Genomic DNA, 16,358 nt, shown 5'->3' on the forward strand with positions numbered 1-16,358 from the left:
GTGCACCTTTGTGAGCTTCCATCAAAGATAGGTATATTCAATATACTATATACAATATTGAATATCATCATTTTATCATATGATATAGCGGAGATCAGAGATTAAAAAATATTTGAAATAGTGGGGTTCTAAAATAATAAAGAGACAGGTTTATTTTTCAACAGTATCTTCAAGAAGAGCAGCACCCTTGTAAAACATTTCAGCGAAAAGGTTTTCGACGTAGTAGTTCGAAATCGGCTGTCCCAAGAAGGTTTCGACGGAGCGCTCTTCAATCTGGAAGCATTTGTCGCCCTCGTGCCATGCATGAGCTTCGGACTCAATTTGACCAGATCTAGAACGATGATGGAAAACAATGGACGAGGTTTTTTCTTACTTTGTCGAAATTGTTCCTTCGTTGTCGATGGTGTAAGAGCCTTCGTTCAAGAACTGACCCATAAGACCTTCTGGATTTTTGATTCCGAAAACATCTTCCAACTCGATTCCCAAGCTTCCAACTCCCGGCTAAAAAAGTCTTTTGCTGTTAAACAGGGAGAGGCATTACCTTGACAGTAAGTCGGAATCGGAAACCATCTTGCTGAACGATCTCGACATTGTGTCTGTTTCGGTGGTGCTCGTGGTCAGCGGGCTAGAACTGCTGATCATTGAATAAATCTTCCTTTCTCACCTTCATTTTGAGATGAACATCGTAAAAGTACTCATCAACGGTGTCCTCGGATGGATTGTATTTGATCAGCAATTTGCCATTTTCGTAGACTTCGAGAGTGTCCTAGAAAACCTTTTTTCTAGATCTTGAATTGAATAATTACTCGAGTAAGAGCCATTTGGGTTCCTTGAGGACTGGTGTAGCCAATGGCAGTGAGGAATTGCTTCTTGCCCTTCTGGACGTTTTTGAAAAGACCGTTCAATTCCAAGTTTGAGCTCGCATCACTAAGCGGGTGTCAATTAGATAGACAATGTTTAAAATACCTGATGAGATCGATGATCGATCCAGAGACAGCATTCACATCGAGACAGACGGGAGTCTCGCCAGGAGATGTAACTCGGAAGTGGGGATCACCGTAGCCAGCCATGCTGCTGCAGTAATAAGAGCCAACAGTGTTGGTACAAACAGGCATTGGCTCGGAGCAAGGACAGCCGCCGGCGTAGGAATTAGCAGAGTTGCAAGGGGCGCACTCGTCGATATCGCCACAGCCATTTCCGGCATCACTGTAGGTAGCTGCTTGATAATTGTTGCCTTTGAGAAGATGAAATAATATCGTTTTGGAAAAACGTATCTGTTATAAAATAAATCTTTTCCTGATGATCCAGTGTAGGTTCCGCTTGAAGAAGGGTAAGTTGATGATCCAGATGATCCGGAGTTTGAATAGCTTGATCCAGAAGATGAAGATGGGTAGTTGGAACCGGATGATCCAGAGGAAGCTGGGTAACTGGAGCTTGGGTATGTAGCTGAACCAGCTGGGGCATTGCCAGTGCTAATCGTGCCAGTAGAAGCATCATAAGTCGACGCCCAATCAGGTTTAGCTCGATCGCCATCACCTGGCGCCATTCGTCCATTTCCTTTAAGACCTTTGCCGCACATGCACTGAGGACCATTGCTAGTGTCCTGGCAAGTGGCGCCACCGACACAAGGGTTGTAGTCGCCACAAGTCTGCATGGGAGCATAGCAAGTGATTCCATCGCCAGTCCATCCGCTTGGGCAAGTGCAGTTGAAACCAGTTTGAGTGTTGGTACAAGAGGCGTTGGACGCACAGTTGTGAGTTCCAAGGGCACACTCGTCAACGTCGTCTTGTTCGCAGGAATAGCCGTTGCCTGAGTAGCCTGTGCTACAGGCGCAAGAATAGCTACCAGGAGTGTTCATGCAAGTGGCGTTAGGAGCACAGTTGTCAGTGTTGGAATAGCACTCATCGATATCCTTGCATCCGTAGCTGCCGACGCCTGAGCCGGTGTAGCCAGATGGGCAAACACAGGTGTAGCCACCGTAAGCGCCTGGTTGACAAGTTGCCATTGGATCGCAATTTGCAGCGTCGCAGGGATTGACGTATACAGGCGAGCACTGATAGCCGTTACCTTGGTAGCCGTTGTTGCAGGTGCACTTGTACTGACCGTAATTGTTGGGAAGGTCAGTGCAGTAGGCGTTGACGTGGCAATTGTGCTGACCAGTGGCACATTCGTTGACTTCGTTAGGCTTGCAAGTGTAGCCATTGCCGTTGTAGCCGTTATTGCAAGTGCACGCATAGCTTCCCACGGTGTTGACGCTTAAAATAAATAAGATCAAATTGAATCAAATATTGAAGATTCTCCAGGCAAGATCTCATTTGACATTGAGAGAATGCTTAAAAATTATTCAAAAAAATCAGACAGAAAAACAAAAGAGCCTCGCCAGTCGGATTTAATTGATTGGACTCGTTCTATAAAAAAACCTGAATTTGTAACAAAACTAAATGAAGAGCCGCCGCAACATGGTCATCACTATCCGGCTAAGGAAATTTTTCAGAATTCAATCCCTATACTCGAAGCTGCCTAAAGAACCCTCTTACCCGAAGTGTACAATTTTTGTCGATTTGACCTTCCTCTCGAGATAATCTTCTGAAAATCTCAGATCATACCAAATCAATGATTTTGTTTCGAACTGCACTTTAAGATTTTCCGAAAAATGAATACTTAGCGGTTAAACTGATATAAGTTATTTTGTTACTATAAAATTTTTATGTGACGACTACGTAAAAAAACTTTTCTTATTCTTTTCTAATGATGATTTTCGAATTCTCCATACTGGAAAACCTATTGAAAAACTCAAAACCGGCGGAAAGGTGACTCCAAGAGATAGAGGGAAATTTTTCCTTTCTTGGAGCGAGCTGGGTGGCGTGAGAAAATCAGTACTCGTGGAGTACTAACTGGGCTTATCACGCCGAAATTTTGCGAAAAGGTGCGTAAGTCTTGTGCGAATACTCATTTGAGTTTTCAGGTCATTCCGACCCACCAGTTCCATTCAGCGGGTGATTAAATCCCGAAATCGACAAAAATTGTACACTTCGGGTATAGGGGTTAAATATAAATAAATAAGTAGATACATAATAGACCATTATTAATGGTCGATAATTTATGGACCAAAATAACTGGTAAAATACAAAAATGAAAAAGATAACAGTTCTATGATGAGGGCAAGTTCAGCTTTGTCAATGGCGGCTTCAAGAGAGAAGTTAACAATTTGAATCATTCTCCTGCGAATTCATCGCTCTCATTTTCAAAGAATAAATTAATTGAGACTTTGGAAGGCCCAAAACCCCTCAGGACATGAGCAAAACCCCCAAGTATGAATAGTCAAAATGATCCCTAGCTTCTGAGGATTCTAAAACTGTATTATATTCCCTGATTTATAAGCTCTAAAATGAGCTCATTTTTCATCAAGTTTACCTACTTATGGAGATACGCTGTTAGAACTAGCGAAGACCATCAAAGAGAACGAGGAAAAAAACACACATTTCTTCGAGACGCAACAAAAAGAAATCTATTCCCTTCAAAGGCAATTGCATCTTCTAGAAACTGAAAAAGTGTCAATGGCTTCAAATCTAAAAACAAAAGATAAAACGATTGCCGATTTGCAAAAAGAACTCCAACAGCTCAAAAAGCGAAACGATAAATTGGTTTCTGAAAATACAGATCTCATGAAAATTAAATCGGACTATGAAAATATGAGCGAGATGTTTGGTCAATTCAGCGTTCAATTTATGGAAAGCCGAGGTTTTTTGATACAATTTTATAGATAAGTTCAAATTCATTGAAAGGGCTCTCACCCACGTGCAAGATTTGCCATGAGATCTACGATACAAATCTACATTTTCAAGCGACACTCAAATGTGGTCATACTTTCGGGGAAAACTGCATTCGCGACTCTTTACAAAGTAATGGCCGCTGCCCAGTTTGCAACAAAAGAGCAAATGCTTCTGATATAAACCGAGTCTACTAACATCTTTCAATAAAAGTCTCTATTTACCATTGTGCGTATGTATCGCAGTTATGACTTCCATTAGCGCATTCGTTCACATCCTTCGGAGTGCAGTTAACTCCGTTGCCTTGGTAGCCATTCTTGCAAATGCACTGGAATGACCCGACAGTATTAACGCATCGAGCATTGTAGTGACAGTTGTCAGTTCCCTTGTAGCACTCGTTCACATCAGGCTGAGAATACACGTTGCCATTGTTGTTGGTGTAGTTGACCTCTTCGTTTGGAGCGTAAAGTCCTTCGTATGTGTTCTTGTTTCCAGTGTTCTTGTTGTTATTCTGCTGCTGTTGTTTTTGAGCGTTTGGTCGTGGTTTTTGGGTGACTGGTTTCTTGGTTGGCCGCTGAGTTTTTCGAGGAGCCTCAGTTTTTGGCCGCTGAGTTGGTCGATTTTTAGGTCGCTGAGTCGGTCGCTGGGTTGGCCGCTGATTTGGTCGACTGGGCCGTTGAGTTTGCTTTTGTTGGTTTTGGGAAGGCCGGGTTGGACGGGGCTTTGGAGTGACCTTCTTGATTGGCCGCTTGGTTGGCTTGTTGAACCACTTTGCTGGAGGTCGAGCTTTCTCGCCGTAGTCGGTGTCGTAGTCGGCGTAGTAGCCGTAGACAGCATTTTCGTAGTCGTTTTCGTAAGCTTGGAAGGAAGCAGCTAATGCACCGGGGCCTTCAAATGCGGCAAATGCGTCTTTTATGATTTCAAAACAAATTAATTCTGCTTTACTAGTTTCTCGCTGACTTGATTTTTTGTAACCATTCCTGGATTAACCTCAACCTGAGCCTTCGCAGCGAGCACAAACGCGGAGAACAGCTTCATGATTCTCTCTTACTCCGCCGATATCGCTTTTTAAATCTTATCAGGGCTAAAAGCGCTGCTCAGAATTGAATTCACGGATTTTCATAAAGGTCGAAATGCGCATTCGACTTTTCAGCCGCTTTTTCCTTCAACTTCTCGATTTTTCATTTTCAACAAATTAATTTTTGTATTTTATTAAAAACAATTAAACATTTACAAAAAACATAATAATGGGGCTTGGCAGAAACGATATATCATTTTTACAAAGTACAGAATTGTCAAATTACAGTCATTTAACCCTCTCATGTTTTCAATCATAAAATATCTCTTGGCCATTTTTAAAATTGAAATATTTTCAAAACATGAGATGGAAAAATTCAAAAATAGATGGAAAGGGCATATTTTGATAATTTTGGAAGATTTTTCACTTCGGAAAATTGAACCAGAATTATTCTTGATACAAGGTTAAGTGTCTAGCTGTCTGATTTGTTGTTTAATAAAATGTTTCGTGCACGGGTTTCGCAGGTTTCTTTCACTCTTGGGCCGTGGCAGTCGTAGATGTATCTGAAAGTAGACAATGAGGTTATGGTTAGGGTTGAAAAAAAAAGATAATTTCTCAAAAAAATTTTTTTTTTGATAAAATATCTTCTGTGTTTACAGTACCTGTCACACCATTTCTTGATTCCAGTCGTCAATCGCTTCAATTTTCGATCAGAAGAGTTCTGGGATCGCATTAGCTTCAATTCTTCTGGAGAGCAAAAAGCAGCCAATGATGCTAAAAAAACTCATCATGACCTAATTTTCGAGATATAAACTTACGATCAGCCTTGTCTTCCTCAGTGCAAGTGCTCAAGTCCTGGATCGCCAATCGGTCGCAAGCAAGATCGGACATACCCTCGCAGTCCTCCTCATCCGCATTTCGTCTTCGTCGACGAACGGGGTGCTTCCCGTTGACAAGTCGGTGGCGGTAGACGCTTCGACCTTTGGCGTTCGGGTTCTTGCGCAGCACCATTCCTCGCGTTTCTTCATCTGGATTTGGACCACCGTTTTTCACAGCGGGCTAAAAAGAAGGAGTAAGAAAAATGAAATTCTCTTGTATATTAGAAAATCTTTAGAAAAAAAGGACTTACATCGTAGAAGCTGCATTGTTCTCGGTTGAAAGCTTCGTCAAGTTGGTTGATGAAACTCGTCATTCTAGTGCAGAATCGATCGTTCTTTCCATCAGGGAGGCCGCTTTGGCTCCAGGAGCAGAGAAATTGGTTCAAACTAAACGAAAAATATAAATCACCGGATTCTCTTATGATTGAGGGGTTTTATGGGTCTAGAATCGCCAAAGAACTATACTTACGCTTGAAGTCGTCTCTGGGGATGGCTCGCCTTGATTCTGTTTCCATCGGCATCTTTCTTCGGCGCTTTGAAAAGTCCTTCTGCGGAACTGACAGCAAAGAGGATGGAAGACAAAATTTTCATTTTTGTGTATTTTTTCTTGATCGAAAAGCGAGAAAAAGTATTTGAAATTTACAAGGGAAGAGACTTCTACAGAATCAGCGCTCTGAGATGCGTTTTTAAAGTCAAGCGCGCGCGCTCAGCGCAGAGGGCGCGAGAGAGGCGAAAGCAGAGAGCGCGAGTTGTCATGAAAAATTGTCCGAGTCGATTTTGACGATTTCCTGAAGATTGATTGAAAATGCATAGTAATTTATTTCAGAAAATTGGTAAAAATTATAAAAAAGAAAGCTTTTCCTTTTTTAGTTTTCTCAAAAAGAAAAGGGGTTCTGGAGATCAATAGAACGCTTAAAATTAAGGGCAATTAGAGGATACCCCATTAGTAATGGGTATTACCGGTTTTTAGTGGTTATAAATTATAAATTAAAATAGATAGCGAAAATCTAAAAATGCGATGATAAGTTATCATGAAAGCTCATAATTGGTCTTTTTTGCAGGGAAAAATGAAAAGAAATCAAAGATTTTAGCGTATAAAATTCTACTTTGAAAAGAAATGAATTGAACTTCGACAGGTTGAAATATCTATAAGCACCTCTCCCCACCTGAATGACCAAAAACGCACGTCCGCTGTCAAAAAATAAAAATCCGTCGGATCCAAAGTTTATGAAAGGTCTGAGTGGTGCTCAAAGTTCAAGAAAAATAAATCTTCAAATGGAGTTCCGTTCGGAAATGCAACAACTGAGTTCCCAAAAACAGGATCAGAGGGGATTTGCCGAAATGTGCACTGCAGATTTACAATCAACTCGGGCTCACGTGGTCAAGAATACTGAAGGGCGAAAAGGTTGGCAAAGGGATTCGTGGTCCAGGAACTGATCAACTTAAAATTCCCTCTGATTCATTTTAGTAAAACAGAGAGAACGACTTTTGAAATTGATCAGCTGTTTTGATAAAATGGAGAAAAGTAAGGGTGCGCTGGCTTTCCGAGTAAAATTTGCGCTTCGAGAAAGCTTCAAAAGAAACTGAACGCGGCAATTATAAAACTCAGATAGGAAAAAGCTCTAAAAACAACTCTGAATAATCCTCTGGGAAAATTTTCGCTGGAAAAGGATCAGGAGTTTGCGAGTTTCTTGAGAGGATTTTTCGCTAGGAAGTTTATGTTGTGACACCCTTATTTTTCAATTAAGGGGTTCATAAAATAAGGGTGTCATTATGAAAAAAAAGAGCTTGATTTGAAGGCTCTTTGAAGAAACCACAAAGTTGAGCGCTGGTTCATCACGTTTTCGCCCGTTCCATTCATTAAGATTTTCTCCCTAAAAATGAGAAAAATAGTAAAAATAAAATTGATAAATTTTCTGTTATGGAATTTCACGAACGCACAGAGCTATGTTTCAGGAAAGAGATTTTCGAAGTCTTCAGAAATGACGCGAATTTTGATGTACCGAGAAAAAAGGTTGATTCTTAGCCTATTTTCCTCTGCGAAGTTCTTTTTTGTATATTTTAAAAATGGAATCGAATCTATAGTCAAAATACTGGATTTGGCGATTCAACGTAACAGGAAAGATTTATGCCAGAAAAATGCCCGTTACGATTAGCCCTATTTTGGGCTCACCAAATGTTGCTTTTTTGTACAAAAGTGCATAATCTGCTCTTTTTGATTTTTAATTTTTTAACTCCTCGACGCGTTTTTGAACTTTTTTTCGGGGAAACTGGTGTTCTAATGGGAGAGCTCATACAATAATTAAAGGATTTCCGGGTGACGAAGACTTGGTCAGATTTAACCCCTTGCTGCGGGTGTTCCTTGCGGCTTGAGCGTGTCTTAACCTATTACAGTATTACACGCACTCAGGCACCTCGACAATTACCCAAAGGAAGAAAAGAAAAAATTCTTTTATTAAATCATGTGGTTATAATCAGTCGGAATCAGAGTTTGAGGAAGAAGAGTCAGAAGAATCCGATGATGATTCTTCAACTTCTTTAGGAGCTGGATACGGATGGTACTGTCCATAGGTAGGCATCATCTCGGGCTGACCTTGTGAAGGGTACCCTTGGTAGGGAACAGTTGGGTATCCTTGAATCGCAGAGACGGCTTCGTTAACAGGTTCTAAGAAATCATTTGGCGGAGTCTTGGAGAAAACTTCTTACCAATTGCTCCGGAATCAGAGGGGTCTCTGCAGCAACATGTGCAACCGATAAAGTTAGCTTGGAAGAAAGAAAGAGCCATGACGAGAGTCAAGAAGATCCATTCACAGATGACGATGGCAACGAAAGAACCCCAAAACGGCCCGCTTGTCGTTGGCATGCCGTAAAGATGGTAAAAAACACACCAAGTGATATAGCCATAAAACACAGCAGCAACAGATCCAGCAGCATTTCCCATAGCCGCTTTGTTTGACATTAAAAATCGGTTTTTATACTGAAATCTTACCTGTTGGTCCAAATTTGGCGAAAAAGTCTACAAGTTCTTTATTTTTCGATACGCTAACACCTAACGATCCAGCTGCAATGCCCAGTCCTCCAGCGATGATTCCTGTTCCAAATGTCCATGAGCATATCCAAAAATACCCCGAATACACATCCATCCAAATCCATGTCGAATCAACGATAATGAGAAGGATGGAGAAAGATATGAGGGTCGCTCCTATTGCCTTAAAAAAGTCTCCAATTTAAAAGACTTGTACTGGTACAAAGATCAAAACCTTTGAAACACTTTGATAATTATGCTTCATCTCTTGTTACAAGACGATTCTCTCTACTGAGTTTTTCTAGAGCAGAAGCAATATAAAGGCCCTGTCTATTTGTCGTCACCATTGATATTCATGGTTACCGTGTTTATCAGACGAAGGTCGGATATTTTTGACACGATAGGGAAATACAGAAGACTCGTAGGAATTTTTCTAGCCATAACATAGTCGATTGTAGGAACATCTGTTTATTGGTAACTAAAGCACTTGAGAAAATTAAATAAGATTCATGTCAAGCTTGTCTTTATCCTCCTCCTCATAATGCTGAAATTTCAACAAAAAAAAAAAAGAAATTTGATTAATTTTGAATGATAAAAAGTCGATTTATTTCAACAATTTGAACGCTTATCACTTGCTTGTCGGCGAATTTGACCGCCTAACAAGCCTTGTTTCATTTTTTGACACGTTTTGCCAGTCAATGACGCGTATTGATGTTGAAAAGTATTCGGTTCTAAAAACGAGTTCAGATTCTTGTTTCAAGTCAATATGCGAGCCTTTGAATATAATTAACATTTAGCAAGATTCTCGAGAAATCGCGACAGCTTCTAAATATTGATTATCATATTTACACGTAAATTCACACATGCAAGTGTAAATTCCGCTTCTTCGGACGTGAAGTTTTCGTAAAAATAAAACCGGTAAAAAAAGGAATTTGTCAAAAAAGGGGCGAACGAAAAGCCTCGATAGTTTTCTTTTTCTAGCTTCTTCTTTTTTCAAGAGTTGGACTAAGAATAAGGGCGTATCTCTTGAAATTTCAGTATTTATTTTTACATCAATGATGATCGAAAACTCTCAAAAAAGGGTTGATAATGAACAGGAAAATTTATTAACAGTATTTTTTAATTAAAAATAACAAAGTGATACCCTTAATTTCAAAAACCTATCCCCAAAAAATGAATTTAAAGACCTCTTCTCCCTTATTTATCCGTAGACCCTTCTGAAACGTTTTAATTGTTTCCAAACAACAAAGTCTTTCAACAACCCGGTCTTCCGAAAATAAGCACTCCTAATCCCCTTTTCGCCCGATTAGACAACAGCAAGGGGGTTCACTTCAAAAATGCGCGCTTAGCTACATTTCGATTTGATGAACACGTGGTTTTTTGGAGAAAAATTTTTGAAGAAAACAGCAATTTTCTCCTGGCGCGCGAGGTGCCGTAGAGATCGTGGATGCGCGAATATCGGAGTTGGTTCAAAATAAACAAGATTAAAAATTTCCTTTCCCGGGCGAGTTATATTTTTTCAACTGATAAGGATTTCCCTTCCCTAGCGAAAATCTCTCTTACTGTAATCCAGCCGAGAACAGACAGTCCTGATCATCTCCGTTTTATTGGAATCACGGATGCTGATGGACACAGTGAATTCGTTTATACCAACAGTAAGTTCACTGTACATTTGTAATCAATTATTTCTATGGGAATCCCAGCGGTCTTATGGTGTAACGGTTAGCACTCTGGACTCTGAATCCAGCGATCCGAGTTCAAATCTCGGTAGGACCTCTCTTTTTCTCATCCCTTTTCCCTCTTTTCATCCCTTTTTTCAGCCGTAAAAGACGAATGCGTCAAAACCCCATCTTCCAAGTGTTACGACGTTTGCCGGTTTTCCAGTTCGAAAGCGGATTTCTACACCAACGTCGAATGCCGTCTTTGCCTCGTTCGCTGGAAGTGCTTGGACCTCGACTCGTTAAGAAAATGTGGCAAGAGCAAATGTCACGAACAATGTCACGAGGAGCTACAGCCAAGAGTAAGGACCGTATTTCTTCGAAAAAGAACGACACGAAATAGGGATGAGCGGTAATAGCCACTTGAAGGGAGAAGACCCTTTAATTTTCAGATTCAAAGAGCGTTCCTCAAAATCCACGATCGCTTCTCTCAGGGACAAAAGAGATCAAAGGGGATTTGTAACGTTGAATTCAGGAACTTTTTGGAATTCCGTCCAGGTGGAGACAAGAGGATTGCTTGGCTTGTATGATACAGGTAATTTTCAACTTACGAAAATTGCCCTACAGTTAGTGTTTACGATTAGGGTTAGGGTTAGAGTCAGGCTAGTTACAGTCAAGGCTGTTGTCCGGGCTTTTTTGTCGAAAATTTCGACTCAAAAGCTTCAAAATTACGGTTTTTTTTTGCGGAAAATTGAGAAGAATTGCCGTTTTTCGGCATATTTTCTTGTTTGAACCCTAATATCCGATCCTGAATGTAATTTCTATAAATTGAACTTTCTTGGAAGACGATTTCTTGTGATGCCCCAAAAATTTTCCAGAAAATACTTCCCGAATTCCCCCTTCCGATCCGAAATGCCGAAATCGTAAAAATTACAAACTGGAAAAAATGCAAACAGATGCTGCTCGCTGTGCATTTCTGTTTAGAAAAAGCGTCAGCCAGCTCATCCGAGCTGAATTCGTAAATTCAGTTTCCCTGTCTCGCAGGAGACACCGGCCATTTCAATTTGCAAATTTAAAATTTACTCTTACTTCCGAATTTCGAATTTTGGTTCGTTTCAGAAAAACTGCGCCACGGAATACGATCTGCAGATGCATTACGGTTATACTGTCGACTGCGCCAGTGAATGTGCCAGTAATGGTAAGACGAAAATGGGTTACAAGGGCGGATTCTTGAGCTTTTTTAGAATCCATGAATTGCCCGTCAATTCCTGCGGCAAACGATTGCAAAACCGCGTGTGATGGAGAATGCCAAAATTCTGATTCTGATTGTCACATTGACTGCTTCAAACGGCAATGTCCAGAAACACAGGTAGCCTATCATTTTTTTTCAACAGGGCAATATTAAAAGCATAACAGCGAATTTGGCGAATCGAGGTTGAAATTTTTCTTCTCAAATTTCTTCTGAAAAATACAGCTACGCCCTTTTTTAACAAGTTCTCCACCATGCTTGTTTTTCAGGACTCATGCGTCAACTGCATAGAATCGTGTTCGGCAACGAAAGTTCTCGTCGAAGGAAACAAGTTCGCACATTCTTAAAAGCGTACAGGTGTTGAAAAAATGCACGCAAGCCCTTATTGAAAACAAAAAAAAAATATGTTGAACTTGGAAATAAGCTCATATGAATGCTCAAATGGACAGATCGGTGATGGAATTTCCGATTTTGAAGGCGAGATTTACGAAGGACTACATGAGAGCTAACGATTTATTGCCAACATCAGCGCCCAAGCCAGCAAAATCGAAAGGAATCGGATCACTAGAATCAAAAAATTATTATTCTTTTTTAGGAACCAATCAGAGAAAGGGTTTCAAGCTCTCAACCAATCAAAAATCCGATCTTTTTGTTCGAGCCAATCAAATTTTCGAATCGATAAATGGCTCTTGAACCTTAGATTTTTGATTGGTTAGTGCAAAAATATTGCACTGGAAGTAGTTTTTAGAAAAAGAAAGCTATTTTAAAATACATCCGATAAAAAGGTCGAGAGCGAGTCAAAAGCGAAAAAGATAAATCCAAGCGGGCACGTGATTTAAAATCCCACTCTCAAGCTTATCACGCATTTCAACTCATTACCTTTTTCTCTTTTCTCATTTTTTGCCACACGTGCAAATGATAAATTCTGAGCGTGAGCGAAATTTTTAGAAAAGAAAAACGAAAATTAAATTAAGAAAATTAAATTTTTCGAAACTCTCAACTACTTTGAATTGAAGAAAGAAAGCTTATCAGGGTACGAAGCTGCGGTTGAACCAGCGGTTTTGAATAACTCAGAATAAGTCAAGATAGCGGCCATAAATCACGTTCGAAGAAACTCAAGAAAGAGCGAAGAAGGGAGAAAAGGAACAAGCGACAACAACTTCAAGCTCAAAGAAAAGTAAGTTTTCACGAAAAAAAGCAACCATGAAAATTGAATCTATTTGTAGCAAAAAAGAAGAAACCGAAAAAAGACGCGAAAGTCGAAGAAGCAGCAGCAACGCCAGCAAAACCAAAAGGGTTGAAACCAATTACACTAGTATCATCTTCTTTTTCGCTGATTCCCTTCGTTCTAATACACGACACATTTACAACGCGTTTTGGGTCGCGGGGTTAAAGCGCTAAATGCAGACTCGGCGGCAATTAACCTTTGACAAGCTGGATTTTCAAAGGATTGTTCTTTTGAAATCTAAAATTTAAGTCACCTTCGAAGATTTAAAAGTTTTAACTTTAGATACCTCAAAGATAAATATATTTCGAAAGATAAGATAAAAATATAAAATCAAGCATAACTGGCGAGATTCTGGACCAGTGCTGAGAAGGTTTTGGATCCCGAAAGAAGTTCCCCCGCAGCGGAAAATGAATACTTTCGGCTTCCGGGAATTTTTGATCGGGGCAGGAAAATAAGCGCTGACGAACTTTCTTTTGAGGACCACGAGTTCAACTCATGAAATGACTCAAAAACTAAAGAATTTAGGATAAGATTGAATTGGTTGTAATTGCGAAGCCGCTTTGCGGCTTCGATTATAAAAAAATCCGCTATGCGGCTTTTCATTTACGCCTTTTCAGAGCCTCCAAGGCCTTTTCTGAGCCTTATCAATCGTATGAAAGGGAAGATAGGTTCAAGAGTAAGCTGCCCCAACCTCAAGTCCTGACCAAGTTAAGAACTCGGTCCAGACAAGAAAAAGAGGCGAGAAAAAACGCGGTGTCGTGGACAAGCCACAAGCGTAATTAACAAAGAGGATTAGATTATCAAATTGGTTCAAATATCGTCACCCCTGAAAAGAAATATGCGCTTTTGGAATTTAAAAATGCGGTGACAACGATTTTACGAAGTTGGATCGCGAAGGCATTCTTCGCGGTGGCGAAAAAACAAGCCAAAAGTAGATGCGAACACTGTTTTTTAAAGAATCAGTTGTGCAAGGTTCACTGAAAATGAACTTCAGCGAAAAAGGAAAAGTGTGGAACTCAGATTTGACATTTCATCACGGGCTTTTGCGGTTTGTTGGCGATCGTATTTACGCGAAAATCGAATCGCCTTTCATTACGACCTTCCAAATTCCAGCGACGTTTTTGAGATTGCTCTTGCGATTTTGCTAAGAAAGTGAGCAATGTCATGTCAGTCACAGACAGAGCTTCTTTCGGAGAGTTTTATTGGGCAATGAGTCCTTCAAAAATCAGGATAAATTAAGTAACCCTGTTTTTGACTTGTTATGTGTGGTCATAGCCCGGAAAATAAAGGTCATCTCCAAGCAGGCAAATATCAAAAAGTTCACCAAGACCAATTTAATGATTTTCAATACATTCTGACATTTTCCAGAGATGCGGCGACTTATTCTTTTTCTGTCAGCTGTGTCCGCTCGGGTAGCAATTGAAGACGAAGTTTGCATGTTAGTTATTCCGCTTTGAGCTTTAATTTGACGAAAATTCTAGTGACCAAGATCTTCAACAAGACTGCATTGGAATTTGCCGCGTTGACTACACTGCTTGCCGACTTCTTTGTGAGACTGAGTATTGTCTATCGATTTGCTCCTCGAATTTTGACAGTTTGAAGAATCGAAGAGAACTAGGATAATAAGAAATTAAGAATGCAACAACGATTGCCCTTGTGGAGAAAACTGTCCAAATGGATGCGAATGCTGTGAAAATCCGATTTGCCCGACAACAGAGTCCATTCAAACAACAGTTTCTGACGACAACGGCATCTTCTATCCAATAATCAAGGCTTGGCTCGGCAACCTGACTCATATTTCTACATACAGGTAGGTTGCCGAGCCGAGAATCAAGGGCCGCGGAGTTTCTGAAGCCTTTTTGAATGGAATGTATGTTCTTTGGCCAGTTGACACGCTGGGTGACGCTGTTCGAATTGTAGAAATGGAAATTCTCGAAGGAGGAATCAAAAGAGGCAAGATTGAGGATGTTAAAACAAATGAGCAGTGGAGAAGAATTTCTTGGCTAGCTCAAAACGGAGGAAATATGATGGAGCGAGTTATTGACGAAGGTGATTTCTGGCGATTTGTTCCTCATCCTACTATGGTTAGTGCGTCCTCAAGTGCGCATCACAAGTAAACTTTTCAAGCCGGATACTTTTCAAATCCATTTGGATACTGACTATCACTATGACAACAATATCAATGACCGCAATGTTCTTTCAATTCTCTACAATTCTTTCGCGATGGAAGATACGATTTACGGAAAGATATAAAATAAGATTTTTAGAAAAGATTTTTCAACTAAAAAACTCATTCATATCAAAATAAGCTCCAAGAATTTTTTACGAAGAATCGGTCAACATGGAAAATGAAGAATATCTCTGGACATTTGTTCGCCAATAAATTGAACTTATCAATTATCTTTTATGATTTTGACTCGCAAAAATATTTTTATAATTAAAAAGTGGTTGCGAAGCCTTTGATTCAAAATTTAAGGAATCAAGGAAGACAACTCTGTTTAAATGAATCATTCAGCATAATTTCTTTTCCATCAGCATTATTCTTCCCAACCTTGCCTCTAGTTAAGTTGATTTAGGAGACAGAAACACGCAAATCTTTCCAATTTTCTAACTCATGGTCTAAACGCTATAAATTAAGAGTCTGATAATCTTCCCTAATATCGACCCTCACTTTTCAACACACAGACCTTCAAAAGGCCCCTTCCAACGATCAAGTAGAATATCTCTAAAAATGCCAAAATTTGCCGAAAGAGAACTTGTTGTTCGAAAAATGAACCAGCAATTCCAGGTAGCGTCGTTTTTATCTTTCAAAAGTCTTATTTTACTTCAAGGATAATTTGAGAATGCGAAAAGAAACTAATGTTTTGAACACCAGAGCACTCAGTTTGACCAAAAATCTACAAGTTTTGCAAAAAGTAAGTCCCTTCATCACCTCAAGACCCGAAAATCGCCCTTTTAGGATATCCGATGCTTTGGTTCTTACGTAGAAGACCTCAAATACCAAGCCCGATCAAACTACAAAAACATTCGTAAGTTGTTTTCCTTACTTCAGTGTAGGTCCTTGTTTTTGTCCAGAGAAAGACCTTTTCGTTAGTCGATAAATTTTTACTGTTATCGTGTTATTAACTCGAGCAATTCTCACTTCAATTTACGAGCTGCCTTGGTGTGAAAAGAAAATCATACAGTTATTTAGAGGCGATTCTGGAGCGACAAGACATGAAAATGCTTACTGGCGAATAAAAAGTGTTTCTGAACTTTCATACTTGTATTTTTCTGTTTCAATAAAATCAAACGTATAAAGTTGCTTACAAAATTGCTTAAGGACCCCCCCGTCAACAATTTTCCTCAAAAAATCGAAAATTTCAAAAAAGCCATATCTTGGCTTCTTTGTGTTCCTGGAAGTTTTATAGTATAAAATTTATACACCATAAAAACTTGTTCGGAGCACTTTTTGACCAATAAAAATCGAAAATTATAGCAAATTTGGGACTTTTTCGTCATTTTTCGTCAGAAAGTCCAATTTTCAAAGGCG

General features: G+C 39.8%; 5 protein-coding genes, 1 long non-coding RNA gene and 1 other non-coding gene across 7 annotated transcripts; 4 read left to right on the plus strand and 3 right to left on the minus strand.

Moving 5' to 3' along the window:
- Window positions 1-149: 149 nt before the first annotated feature.
- LOC145697617 (uncharacterized) lies at window positions 150-4,808 on the minus strand. Its single transcript, XM_081774834.1, has 9 exons — window positions 4,767-4,808; window positions 3,995-4,725; window positions 1,402-2,255; window positions 967-1,234; window positions 807-927; window positions 665-766; window positions 542-625; window positions 374-501; window positions 150-331 (listed from the first exon to the last, which is right to left on the minus strand). The coding sequence occupies exons 1-9, from the start codon at window positions 4,806-4,808 to the stop codon at window positions 151-153; spliced, it is 2,511 nt and encodes an 836-aa protein (XP_081630960.1). The 3' UTR covers window position 150.
- A 157-nt stretch (window positions 4,809-4,965) lies between these two features.
- LOC145697500 (uncharacterized) lies at window positions 4,966-6,313 on the minus strand. Its single transcript, XM_081774712.1, has 5 exons — window positions 6,136-6,313; window positions 5,918-6,053; window positions 5,607-5,847; window positions 5,451-5,562; window positions 4,966-5,351 (listed from the first exon to the last, which is right to left on the minus strand). Exons 1-5 carry the CDS (start codon window positions 6,255-6,257, stop codon window positions 5,261-5,263), a joined length of 702 nt encoding a protein of 233 aa, XP_081630838.1. The 5' UTR covers window positions 6,258-6,313; the 3' UTR covers window positions 4,966-5,260.
- Window positions 6,314-8,108: 1,795 nt separating this feature from the next.
- Window positions 8,109-8,981, minus strand: LOC145699217 (uncharacterized). The gene is made up of 4 exons (XM_081776480.1): window positions 8,927-8,981; window positions 8,656-8,875; window positions 8,373-8,612; window positions 8,109-8,331 (listed from the first exon to the last, which is right to left on the minus strand). The coding sequence occupies exons 1-4, from the start codon at window positions 8,954-8,956 to the stop codon at window positions 8,141-8,143; spliced, it is 681 nt and encodes a 226-aa protein (XP_081632606.1). The 5' UTR covers window positions 8,957-8,981; the 3' UTR covers window positions 8,109-8,140.
- Window positions 8,982-10,055: 1,074 nt separating this feature from the next.
- Window positions 10,056-12,291, plus strand: LOC145697618 (uncharacterized). The gene is made up of 8 exons (XM_081774836.1): window positions 10,056-10,158; window positions 10,239-10,346; window positions 10,512-10,711; window positions 10,885-10,944; window positions 11,469-11,547; window positions 11,594-11,718; window positions 11,868-11,919; window positions 12,020-12,291. Exons 1-8 carry the CDS (start codon window positions 10,056-10,058, stop codon window positions 12,289-12,291), a joined length of 999 nt encoding a protein of 332 aa, XP_081630962.1.
- TRNAQ-CUG (transfer RNA glutamine (anticodon CUG)) lies at window positions 10,396-10,467 on the plus strand. Its single transcript has one exon. It is a non-coding gene; the product is annotated as a tRNA-Gln (tRNA).
- Window positions 12,292-14,193: 1,902 nt separating the features above from the next.
- LOC145697619 (uncharacterized) lies at window positions 14,194-15,079 on the plus strand. Its single transcript, XM_081774837.1, has 5 exons — window positions 14,194-14,264; window positions 14,308-14,420; window positions 14,462-14,598; window positions 14,641-14,910; window positions 14,954-15,079. The coding sequence occupies exons 1-5, from the start codon at window positions 14,197-14,199 to the stop codon at window positions 15,077-15,079; spliced, it is 714 nt and encodes a 237-aa protein (XP_081630963.1). The 5' UTR covers window positions 14,194-14,196.
- A 379-nt stretch (window positions 15,080-15,458) lies between these two features.
- Window positions 15,459-16,131, plus strand: LOC145699611 (uncharacterized). The gene is made up of 4 exons (XR_014134048.1): window positions 15,459-15,614; window positions 15,658-15,741; window positions 15,786-15,855; window positions 16,020-16,131. It is a non-coding gene; the product is annotated as an uncharacterized LOC145699611 (long non-coding RNA).
- The last annotated feature ends 227 nt before the right edge of the window (window positions 16,132-16,358 follow it).

The sequence above is a fragment of the Oikopleura dioica genome, chromosome 2, assembly GCF_907165135.1.
Source record: "Oikopleura dioica chromosome 2, OKI2018_I68_1.0, whole genome shotgun sequence".
Lineage (NCBI taxonomy): Eukaryota > Metazoa > Chordata > Appendicularia > Copelata > Oikopleuridae > Oikopleura > Oikopleura dioica.